The sequence below is a fragment of the Gymnodraco acuticeps genome, unplaced genomic scaffold (genome assembly GCF_902827175.1).
Source record: "Gymnodraco acuticeps unplaced genomic scaffold, fGymAcu1.1, whole genome shotgun sequence".
In the NCBI taxonomy this organism is placed as follows: Eukaryota; Metazoa; Chordata; class Actinopteri; order Perciformes; family Bathydraconidae; genus Gymnodraco; species Gymnodraco acuticeps.
In genome coordinates, this window is record NW_022990206.1 from 627238 (window position 1) to 640496 (window position 13259).

Here is a 13259-nt window from a genome sequence, read left to right on the forward strand (position 1 = left end):
AACTTTGTATTATAAATGTAGGACACTTATGTTTTCGTACAACATCTGAAGATGTGTAGTTTTATTCGTGCTTTCACATAATTTTACAGCATATTGCTATACTATTTCAGACTCAGTATTTACATTCTTACATTCAAAGAAAATCAGTAATATCTTTAAAAACTACAGTCCTTTTATATCATCTGTGCACCGTTATGGTGTAAATATAACCTATCTGTGAATTAGATCAAATGTAAAAGTCAGCCGAATTAGTGTTGATACTGCAAGGAGACGTATTGTGTGAAGATAAATTGAAGATGTTGTTTAATTGTTGAATATATTTATGATCCACGTCAAGTATTCAGTTTCGGCGGCATTTTCTCAGTTTTTCCAAAGGTCTTCTCATCAGGGCTCTATAAATAAAGAACTACGGCAGATCTGTAATATACAATGCAGCCGAACCATGTATTACAATGCCGTTATGTGATGACTTTCAAAGAGAAAAGCAAGAGCGCTCGGAATTAAGTATTATTTTATTCTTTTAAAAATGTTTTCCGGATTTCATATCATATAAACACCAAATCCCAGCATGCATTGCGGCTAAAACATCCAATAAACGAGCTTAAAACCATAGCTGAGGATCTTGGGTAATCGCTCGAAATCCCTACGTCTGTTTCCGGTTATTTTTATTTTGAAATTCAGTTCCTGACGGACGCCAAAAAAGCCAGAGATTATGGAATTAAACCAATAAATAAAAGCAAGGATAATTGTGTGTTATTGGTGAGTAAATAACAGTGTGTTATTTTGAAAAGAATAACAAATTAGAAGGAAACAAAGATTTAAAAAATACAGATTTCAGTATCCTGAGGCTCTGAGCCCCATTTATTTTCCTCACAGACGGCAACAAAAGTCCGAAATTATACGATTTCAAATAAAAGCAATAACTGTGGCTTGATATTGAGTAAGAACATGTTTTTATGAACCACACAGCTTCCGGTCTCCCACGACCCGACCGGAGAAAAAGACGTGCTGCAGGCAGTAGAAATCGATTGCTTTTAAAATCGTGCTGTGCAACACGAAAAAAGGGGCAAATCGTGTTGGTGAACACGAATCAATAGATTAAAAATCGTGTTGGTGAACACGAAATGCCGTGAGACTGGGTTGGGCTACAACAACGTGATAAGGGACTAGGAAGGCATGAATCAAGGAAAGAGCACATTAAGTCAGTGGCTTTGTGGAAGGAGAGGCGTGCAAGAAGTGAGACTGCAGAGGTTTCCACTCTTGTAAATGCAGCACAACTGGAGAGAAACCGCATATGTAGCAACTATTGTGGACATAATTCAATTTATAGCTGTAAACCAGTTGCCTTTCCGTGGCTCTGTTGATGCGTTGGATGCAAGAGGCGAGGGGAGTTGTTGTATTTTTTCTAGCAATGATGGACTACACCCTTCAAAAGAACTTGCTAAGATTTTTAGCACCAAAAGTAAATCTGTTTACAGTTCTGTTTCATATGGGTGTTGAGATGTATCCATAGATCTCTTCATTTTGCTCTCAAAGTGCACCAGATTGATGCTTTTAACCCCGGACCCCCCTAGAGGAGGTGAAGACCCCCCTATAGGGTGTTAGGTCTACTCCCCACTTATAAAAATAGCACTTTACCACTGCACCCTCTCTAATCTCAGATGCACCCTGAGTCATTTTGTTCTGGAACCGGGCCAAAAGTATCAATACCTGTAAATATGCAAATTAGATTAATTTGAATATTATCAGTAGGGCTTTTGACTGTTACTATGATATAATATATAATTTGATAATTATTCTTCATGTTTTATGTGTGAGCAGCATTTTACTGCGTGGAGCCATCATTGAACTCATTTTTAAATATTTGTAAATATGACTGTTTCTATTATGGATTAGTCTGCAGATTTTTTTAACATAAGTCATTTAGCATGAATCTATACATTTGAGAGGCTGGAACTGACAAATGATAATGTAGTATTTCTATTGATCCTAGACTTTATATAGACTCATCAACTGATCCAGCTCTGCTTAAATACACTGTCTGGTAGTTACATCTACAGCAATACCTTATTATAAGTTATGACATAACATCCTAGTTTAGTTTCTGAGTATAAAGTTGAAACTGTTGTAGTGGAGTAGAAATATTAAGAATAATAAAATGGAAATACTAGAATAAAACAATGTCCTTCAATATGCAGTGGTACTTTAAATGCTTAATTAAATTCCACCGCTGGCAGACATTACATGCTGCCGTCCTCCCTGTGATTTCCCCCTGAGTAATAAATGCTTGTGACAGCCATACTTGCTTCCTCTCACCCTGCATCTAAATCAAGAAGAGCATACTGCTTTGTCCGAACGTCACAGAGCGTAGACACGAAGCATGGCATCACACCCCTGCATGGTGACATGGCAGCTTCAAAATGGCACGGCCCAGGGAGTGGTAAGGGATCTGCATGTTTCCATGGTGACAGTATCTCCACCCCAGAATAACTTAACACATTCTCACTTTATCCCCTATGGCGTATGCAATACTTCCTAGAGGAAAATAGTTGGGATAGAAGCTCTCTGTAAAACATCGCTCTCATACTTCTGCCGGTTTTTATCATCTTATTGCTCTTTCTGGCTTTCTTATGTACTTTTAAAGCAGCTTTATATATACACAAGTATTTCTACGTCACCCTCTTCCGGTGTCCTTCGTCTGCATACCTCTAGCCTGTTTACCCTCCTTTGCAATCTTCTAATTGTGTGTCTGGGTATCTGTAACTGAATGTGTGGACAGGACCTTCATCCTCTCACACACACACACACACACACACACACACACACACACACACACACACACACACACACACACACACACACACACACACACATATTTTGTCGCTCCAGAAACCAGGATGCTAAATTAATCTTGCTGCTGACATGGGAGAAGGTCAGTGGAGCCAGAGATAAAAAAAAAACAATATAGACAGAGATACAAACAAATAAGAGAACACATAACGGGTTAATGATAGAGATGTGACACAATAAAAGTCCATTTGAGTAGAAACATATTCAAGCTGTTGTCTCATCTTACCTACAGCAGGAGGTCTGACACAGAAAATGATATATGGGAGCTATGCTGAATTGATCTGGGTCATAGTTTCTGCATAGCTACTCAGATCTCACAACATTGCGCTCATATACACATCACTCGCCTTAGACAGGTTTCAGCGGGCCTCCTAAAGGAGCTATGCAGATTGTGGTTTACACTTGTGCAACATCAGGGTGTGAATTGTCTTCTAATTAAACTAGATAGATGTTATGAGAGCCTGGATTTACCCTGTCAGACACCTTTCTGATTTACCTCCAGTAGAACCTGAGTACTTTGAGTTATCATAGAACCCGTGGCAGTACTGGAATATATGTCATGTACATAATCTGGTTTGTGTGGAGCACAGGTTATTTACAGTGAATAACTCCAAGGGTATGTGCTGCAAAGTATGTCAGTGGGAAGTGGGTTATGTACGTAGGCATGAGTATGTATACTGTATGTGTTTGTGTGCTGGAGCCTCGCAGTGAGTGGGATGCCAGTGCAGGGAAGGGCAGCGGATGGCTCAGGGGCTCAGTCCATTCCTGTGATTTAACATGACACCACTTGCACTAAGACTGCGACAGCTGCATATGCACATGCCGGCCATTCTGTTTGTTGTAGGGGATTACCCTGCGATAAAAGCCCAAGTGAGCAGCAGCATGGCTGGGCTACAGAACTACTGTTTTCCCCCTGACTTAGAAAGCTTTCTGCAGGCCTCCAGAGCCCTGTGAAAACACAGGTGTGGGCACTTCATTCTGAACTGCAATGAATGGGAGTATTCTCCCGCTGATTATCCAGGCCGTATAGTGTCACATCACCTTCAGGGTTCAGTCATATGGCACAGCACTGCGGCTTATGTAAGGTTTATTACTCAGCAGCATCAGTGGGGCATAGTAAAGCAGGTATCTAAAGGCTTCCACTCATTTACCTCAGAGTGATTGATTTGCTTTCATTGTGTATTGATGGGCGGGGTATACTGCCCAACCCACTTCACCATTGATGTTGTCTAGTGTATTTTAATTGTATTATTCGTCAGTATAGATCAACAGAATCTAAAAGAAGAGAGCTATGTATGAAAGACTGTTATCAAAGGGTCCAGTAATGGATGTGCAGTTATCATGGCGACCGTGTGGTAACAGCCCCCGGGACGACGTGGTGGGGCATCTCTTGTTGTCACTATGGTGACAATGTCCCCTCTGAAAGGCACTTACCCAGTCCACAATATTGTTGCACGAGTCCAGACTTTAAACCTAGCAATGCATCCATTATACATGAATACAAAAACTAATACACTAATCTGTATTCCATGTACATGTTGCTCCTACAGCAACCATCATCTGTACTTAGATATTTAATAATAGAATAATGGTTGATCAGGTTTTAATGTTGACAGAAAAGTTATTGATTTCAATGAATTGCATTATGTTAATGCGCAAAATAGATTTTATTCAAAATACAAAAAGTCTTGTTAGTCTTGTTTATAAGTTAGCTTGAAAGGAACTTTATATATATTACAATGCATTGTAAATTATATAATGTATTTTCATGGTAATTTCAGGGAAAATGGGAAGTTATTCATTGGTACCCTTCCAATTAATTAATTCAAAAATAATTGTCAACTAATCCAAAGAGCTCTCTTGTTAGTAAACTGCAGGCAACACTGCGTACAGGAAAATGTAAATATGTGTCTATAGGCAAGACATCTATTCAACCATTGTAACATAAATATGTTTTTTCAGATGATAATTAATATTTATTTTGGTTCAAGTAGAGTTGAACCCAAACCCTGCTTGTTCTTTTCCCTCTATCATTACAAATATTAGCTTAAGGTATTTTCTCTGGAGAAGACCAACAGCTTATACCTTCAAAATCAAACAAATAAAAGTCTCAGCATATATTTAAAGAAAAAGCAAATAGAGACAAGTGTTACTATCATATAGATGTTTCATTGAAACTTCAAGGTTATAATTAAGAAAATAGAAAACCTGTTCAATTTATCACCAAACACTCATACTCCTGTAGTATATGTTTTGTGGGTACTGTGTATCATATTGGATCTCAGGGTAGAGGTCCTTGTTCATCCCCTTTAATCAACACTACTTCACTGTTGTTATGTTATTCTCCTCTTACATATCTGAGATTTCCCGACTGCGCTCAGATGACAGTTCTCCAGGTCAGTGATGATCTTGAAGCTAACCTGGGGTTAGGAGGACTGATCCCTCCCCCCTTCCCCCCCTGCTCAGCTGTCCCACAATGTGCTGCTGCTTGTCACCGAGGAGAAGTGGAACAGTGTTGCCAGTGACAGGGCAATCCCTGTTACACACACACATGCAAGCACACACACAAACACACACAAACGCACGCACACAAATGCTCACACACACATACACACACACACACACACACACACACACACACACACACACACACAGGGACGACCCATGCACGCTTGCTATGGGGATTTTGAGTAAACATTTTTTTGTGTGTTTAAATAATTTGGTCTTTACTGTTCACACTAAATCACACTCAAACTGGCCTAAAAGCATTTTTTATTTTTGCATTTTATTTTTTTCTGGAATCTTTAATTGTCACTTAAATTGTGTCTGATATTTATTTTTGTTAGTTTGACTTCCTCCCTGAATATAGGATTGAAGACAGGTACAGTTTCTGCAAACAGTAAATAAACACTGACCTTTGGTTTACTCCATCTCAAGTGCTCACTTGAAAATGCTGAGAGGGGACTTGTTCCTCAAACAAGACACAAGTGTGTGCCAAAAACTACTACAAAACACTCACACGCGCAAGTTCTCTAGTTCTGCTGACAATGGGTTTACGATGACAGAGGGTTATGAGTGACTCTGACACACTGCAGACCCCCTCCCTGCTGTCCCCCCGAGAGCAACACAGGCGTCTTTGTGCTCGCTCCACCATCAGTGACTATCCATCACAGACTAACCTGACAGCCCACCGCAGTCCTGCGCCAAGCCTCCACTCTGCACTCTGCCTCAACCCCAACCCGACCCGGAGCCGAGGACGAGACCGCGGGCCAGTCCTGCCAGACCGAGGGGGTCCCAGAGGGCTCCTGTCTGTACAACAAATCATCTTATCTTACATTCAGAGGGATACTTTCACTCATAGCTGAGAGGCAAAGTAATATACATAAGTTTGGTTTGAAAATGTTACATTTTCAACCCAGAACAATTTACACAACAGCTACTTTGCACAATTTAATGTATTCTTAATACAATGCCATTATGTGTCTGTTGTATATTGCTTTATATTTTGTAGCCTAGTGAGACTGTATATTGATCTTTTCTATTGTAAATGTGTATACATTTGCTGCTAATGTTCATTTTTTATTTAAATGTATATTCTTACTCCCCTTACTTGACGCTAATATTGATTTGTATTTGTTTATAATATTTGTACCTTATTCTATCTATCCATCCATCCATCTATCTATCTATCCATCTATCTATCTATCTATCTATCTATCTATCTATCTATCTATCTATCTATCTATCTATCTATCTATCTATCTATCTATCTATCTATCTATCTATCTATCTATCTATCTAATTAACACCCTAAACCAGGGGTGGGGAACCTTTTTTCTCTCAAGGGCCATTTCAATTTTTACAACATCCTTCGAGGGCCGTACCAATTATTGAACTCAACGTCTGCTTAAAAAAACTAAAATCACAGCACATTGATTTCGCCTTTCTTTCATGCTGTGCAAAGAAAAAGCAACCTCTTAATCCAGATATTTGACCATGACCCGCGCATGCATGCACTGTGGCATGACCACCAAAACAGAAATATATGGACACAAGATGTGTGCAAATGTATTTAGTTTCATATCCATGTGGACATGATTTAAGTGGGGGGGGATCTAACCTCATCTAGGGGGGTTTGGGGGCATGCACCACCAGGAAAAAATGTTTTTAATGTTGAAGTTAAAAGCATCAATCTGGTGCACTTTGAGAGTAAAATTAATAGATCTATGGATACATCTCTCAACACCCAGATGAAACAGAACTGTAAACAGATTTTTTTTTTATGGATATTTTACAAATCACTCCCCTTTCAAACTGTATTCTTGTTTAATAATAACTTTTTTACTGTAATATAGTATTTTATACCTGTTTACTTTATTCTCTTATTGTTTTATAACTATAATGATCATATAAAGATGTGCCTTTACCTCACTGGTTGGAGAAAAGCTTCTTATATTCGTTAGCATAGCTAGCTAACCAGATGCTAATAACAACAAAGTTATTGACTGTATGATCAGTATGACAGATGAACAGATCGCCACTGGGCTTTCAACTAAAGACACAGCCATGCAAAAACTGCGGCATGTGTACAGCTCCTTATGGGTACTGCAATTTGTGAAGTCCCGGCCCGGAGCCGCGTTCTGGTGCTCCCCGTCAGCACTACACCCCTGTCAGACGAGACATATACCACGTGATGACACGTTAGGCTCGTGTTGTGTTCAAGGACCCTGACCTTGGCCAGGAAAAACAGGCACTCGCTTGTTTAATTATTCTGCGGTCTAGATTTATTTTATTTTTTGCGTGTGTTTATAAATTACCTCGAGGGCCGTACCAAATGGTCTCGCGGGCCGTATACGGCCCGGAGGCCGGAGGTTCCCCACCCCTGCCCTAAACGTATACAACTAATAATAAGTAATGTACTGGAATAGGTACAATAAAAGAAGGAAGTGGTGAATTACAGCTTGATCCCTCAAACCAGGCTCCAGTACAACATGCTGTGGGCTTGTCCTGCTTGTTATAACTTTGTATGTGTTTCTTTAACATATATGTAAGTCTCTTGAGCATCTGCCTTTAATAAAGCACTAATTACAAGTCAGGTTCCTAAAAGGCCTTTCTCCCAGCAGACATGTTCACTTGTGATAGCAGGAAGAGCACAGGTGTAATTAATTAGAATGATTACAGCTCTGCTCCATGTACTGTAGGTGTGCCAGTAAGCTATTCCCCTTGAGCCAGACCACGCCATGACCCAGGAACTGAAGTATTAAACACAATGTACCCATAATTAGTGTTATCAATTACGCCTGCTCTATTTCTAATGTCAAAATGCTTGCCATGACACACTAATAATCATATGGTGCTGTGATTGTTGGATAAAATAGCCCAAGATACCATTACTTTAAGTCTGAGGAACTGCATTTTGTCATACAAAGAAAAGAGGAAACATCTGAAGAAACAGGGCACTGTGCTGTATTCAAAGGTGCAGCTCGTAATTGGGAAATAGTAATATTGTAAATGTTTTGCCACAGGTGCATATTCATGCCCGCCCAAAAAAGAAAATAAACTTAGTCACAAATATATCATTATACTTATAATTACGTACTTAAAGTTCATTTTCTAATTCCACTGCGAAATAAAAAATTGCATAAACCAACAACATTGTTACCGTTCTCGTGATAACTTTGTCTTTAGCAACTGCCAAGAGACTGTAGTGATTATACGACAGTGTACAGTATATGGATGAATAGCATTACCCACACTATTTACTATCTACACTGACACTGGGAGATTTATAAAACAAAGTTGTAGCTAGATAGGCTAAGTGTATAGGCTGGTGCTTAGTGTGTATTTGAGTTTTCAGGGGATCTACTTCCTCTCTAGGCCTGGTTAATTATGTTAATCTATGTGTAAGAATAAAGGAAAGTTTAAAATCTGGTGAGGAAGACAGGAAGTATTGGAGTTTAGCTCGGGAAAATTATTCTAATAGTTCGTTAATAATTCAGACTTTAAATGATCAACTGGAGGTTAGCTTCATATATTACTTTCCATTCAATTTTAAGAATTAAACATGACATTACAAAATGTTACTTAAAATATATCAGTGCCTTTTGTCAGTTTTCTGGCTCCACATTTATTACTGCCTACAGAACCTCTTAGCAGTTGTGTGCCTCCACATACCAGTCAAGATGAAGTTTACTTCCATGTCTGCACAGCATGTCATCACTTCATCATTTTATCTGTCAGACATTTGTGTGAAAGGGTCATAATTAAAGTATGAATTCTGGCCACACTTTTATTTTTTTTAAGTGACCTTGACCTTTGACCTTTGAATTTTGGCTTATAACCACATATATCTAATCAGTCCATCCTTGAGTCTAAGAGGGTGTTTGTGTCATATTTAAAGAAAGTCCCTCCAGGCCTTTCTGAGATATTGCATTCAATGGGACGGACGGAAAGACAAACAGTAAACATAAAGCCTCCGGTCCCAGCTGTCACTGGCACGGAGGCATAAAACACATTTTGAAAATAAACATATGGTAGTAATATGGGATTCACAGGGATGCAACACATCTCACACGATGCCTGTCATTCCAGGCCACTTCTCTGCTGACAGAAGTGTGTATTTTGGATGTTTGTCTATACTAGCGGAAGCAAGTGTGAATTAGCTGCTGAGCTATGAGGTGAGACACGTCCTGGAAGGATTAACACCCGGTGGCTAGGCTAACACCGCCACTAACTGAAAGAGGTCAGGACAACGAAGGCCATACCTCTGCGTGGTCATCTGATTATTGTCCCTTGCTTTCTGAGAGTAATGGTACCCAGTGTCAACTCGATTCTCAAATTACTGTGGCTGACTATACTCCGTCCATTCCTGCACAGGCCTGTCTGAACGCGAAGGTCACTTGCATCACCCTGTGCAATCATCTTAGGAGGAAAGTCAGAAGATATGAATGTGGTTCCATAAAAACAAATGCCCAATTATGGCGAGAGTGTTCATGGCAAATAAGCGTTTACATGTTTAGTATCGATTTAGGACATATCTCTGAACCTTCAACCACAATAAATGTTTATCTGCGACCGAGCTTAGAACAACTTTGGCATCACTTCCTTTACATCTACAACTAGGAGCCCACCAACTTGTTGTCATTGCTTATCATTGGCTCCTAGTCGAAGTGACAGCTGTCTCCAGACTGTCCCCACTTCCCCCTCCTCTACCCACATGCCAGGGGACTTTATGCATGGTGTCATGGAGGGAGACGCGAGTCTGGGATTAGCTCATTAAGACGGTCGTCTTTGATCCCAGGTTATCTCTCCCATTTCCACGGCAACTTGATCATATCCTGGCCTCTTAAGACACACACGAGTGCACAAACCTACACAAGGGCGCATACACGCACACCCGGGCCCTAAAGCCCTAGAGAGCAGGGCCCAACAAAGATGTGAAGTGTAGATGTGCAGCAACAGCTAAACGTCGTGTCAGGTTTCTGGGGGCTCGTGCTAAATTTAACCCTGTGATCCTGCAGCAGGCAGAGGGGTTTAAATGCCAGCCTACAGTTGCTCCACACCAGTTGTTCTCCACACGTCTTCCACTCATCACAAACTCAGGCCAGGAAGAAGACAGGCGCACACACGTACACCCGACACACACTCTCCAGGCGCAGAACCAAACACCACGTAGCGTAGAGCAGTCCAAGGGGAAGCAGGAATCTTTGTCCCCTTTCAGACCACAGCGTTGTCCAGCATGGAGCTTTTTGAGACCAACCCGTACTTCTACCCCGACCAGCGCTTCTACGAGGGAGGGGACAGCTACTTCCCCTCTCGCCTGCCTGGGGGGTACGACCAATCTTCCTACCAGGATAGGAACTCCATGATGGGCATGTGTGGGAGTCTGTCTGGGGGGTGTTGGAGTTGGGGGTGACAGGAACAGAGGACAAAGCCTCTCCAGACAGCATGTCCCCTCACTCCGAGCCCCACTGCCCGGGTCAGTGCCTGCCTTGGGCCTGTAAGCTGTGCAAAAGGAGACGGTTACCATGGGACCGTCGGAGAGCGGCCACAATGAGGGAGAAGAGGCGCCTGAAGAAGGTGAACGAGGCCTTTGAGGCTCTGAAGAGGAGCACCCTGATGAACCCAAACCAGAGGCTGCCCAAGGTGGAGATCCTGCGGAGCGCCATCCAGTACATCGAGAGGCTGCAGGCGCTGGTGTCTTCACTCAACCAGCAGGACACTGAGACAGGACAGCAGGGACTGCACTACCGACCCAGCACCACCCTGCCCAGAGTGAGTACACCAGAGGAAGGAGGATGAAGCAGAAAGTCATGTTCATGAATGAGATGGGAGCCAAAATGAAAACAGAAAGAACAAATTGGCAAAATACACGAAGAGGCACAAGGTGTTAGGATTACATTTAGATGAAGAGATACAGCACATAGATATATATTGGAAAACAAGTTGGCTGTTGTGAGACTGCCTCTATCAGAATCGATCACTGTGGATGTTTTGAGACTTTGTGGGATATTTCCATTTATGTGTTCAGCCATAGTACAAACAGATACACTTCCTGTCATCATGTTGCATTAATTTAACATTTTTAAGATTATCATCCAGTCGATATGTGTCACACTGTAGTATATGTTCATTTTTTGAAGGTTAAAGGAGATAATAATACCAAACTGAAAAGAGAAATGCTAATGGTTGGATCTCTTTTAACCTCTGCTGTATATACCAGCCCAGAAAAGTCATTATTTACATTTACCTCTGAGGGGTGTGTGTGGTATTGCATCGTAGTGTTTGTCTGGGGCGGGGTGTGTCGTGTCATAACACACAGTGACTGACAGCGACTTCTGTGTGTGCATCTCCATGGTAACAGGTGTCGTCGAGTGAGCCCAGTTCAGGCAGCACCTGCTGCAGCAGCCCCGAGTGGAGCAGCACTCCAGAGCAGTGCACGCAGAGCTACTGCAGCGAGGGTGAGTCCTGTTCACACACACTCTCATTACACAGAACAAACAGATCCATCTTGTCTCAGATACTAAAAGTGTGACTGGGTTGTTTTTTTCAGATCTCCTGAGTGCCGCTGACTCTCCGGAGCAGGGGAACATGCGCGCCCTGACCTCCATTGTGGACAGCATCACTGCAGCAGGCTCATCGGTGGCCTTTTCTGTGGAACTTTCCAAGTAGACCCTCCAACACTGCAGACTCATAGGTGCACATAGAGCTACTGACAAAAAAAGATAATTGGCTAATCAAACTGATAACTGGTTCAATTTAATTTATTTTCCAGCTCTATTGATCTAAGTGTCTTATGCTAAAACTTTAAAATATATATTTTCTAATTGTTACTCTGCTGATCAATGGGTCTGCAAGCCAAACTGAATTCCTTCTTTTCTCAATGAGGCCTTATTCCCTTTATTCCCTGACTTATCCGGCGGTCCAGACCTGTCTACCAGAGGGAGATTAGTCTAACTAGAGATTCAAGGACTTTACTGCATGAATCCAACAACTAGTTACTAGAGTGGACCTCTGTCAGGCTTACCTTCAGTCGCAGAGGAGTGATAAAGCCTGGTTTTCTCCTTACTTAATTTAAGTCTTTCCTCTTTTCAAAATCTTTCCCTGATCTTTCATTCTTTTTGTGTGTGTTATGCTTAAAAAAACCATGAGTTTATTTGTGGGGCCAATATGTACCATGGCAGTTTTGACCAAGATCTGCTTAATTTAAACTGGTTATGAATGCTAGTGATGTAAATACGTTCCCTTTTTCTACAGAGTGGTTTTGCCATTTTATTTTTTGCTAACTTATTTTTGACTTTTATAACTAAGATTGTTGTGTATTTGTAGATGTTCTGAAAGGGGATATTTTCCTGTCCAATTCTTGCAATAAAGACTGTTTTGAATACAATATTTGTCACTTTCCTAAGGTCATAATATCAGAGGTTTTAATTACAAAAAAGGTCTGTTGAGTCACCTCTATCGCCAAAAGAGGTAGTAGCACAATGGTGTTCAAGCCCATGGCTCACTCATGAAAGCCCTTGGATGATTGTGGCGACATTCCCAGAAATTACAAGCGGTTAGTGACCGTTTTCAATCACCTGGCTGTGGTCGGTCTGCCAGGTTTTGGTAGGCGGAGCCATAGCAACAGACTCGCTCTTTATCTCCCTCGTGTTTGAAGCCGTACTGGTTTTGAAGGTTACTAAGGCCAAACAAAAAAAGGGTGATCACAAAAAATGACGAGGCTTCAAAAACTATTAAAAGTGTCCCCCCGATTCAGTGGGGTAAAAAAGGTATGTGTCCGTACATTCGTCTTAAACAGGCTGCGTGACAGGTGCTAAGAAAATGGTGCTTATTGCTTTAGGTGCCACCAAGTAGAAAAAAAGGAGATCTTGGAGATTGTAACTTTAGTCACCAAAGAAATAGAAAGA

General features: G+C 41.2%; 1 protein-coding gene across 1 annotated transcript; it reads left to right on the forward strand.

Moving 5' to 3' along the window:
- Positions 1-10396: 10396 nt before the first annotated feature.
- Positions 10397-12739, forward strand: myog (myogenin). The gene is given in 4 exon segments (XM_034218267.1): positions 10397-10744; positions 10747-11124; positions 11714-11810; positions 11903-12739. Coding segments are annotated over 4 exon segments (750 nt in total). The 5' UTR covers positions 10397-10588; the 3' UTR covers positions 12022-12739.
- Positions 12740-13259: the final 520 nt, after the last annotated feature.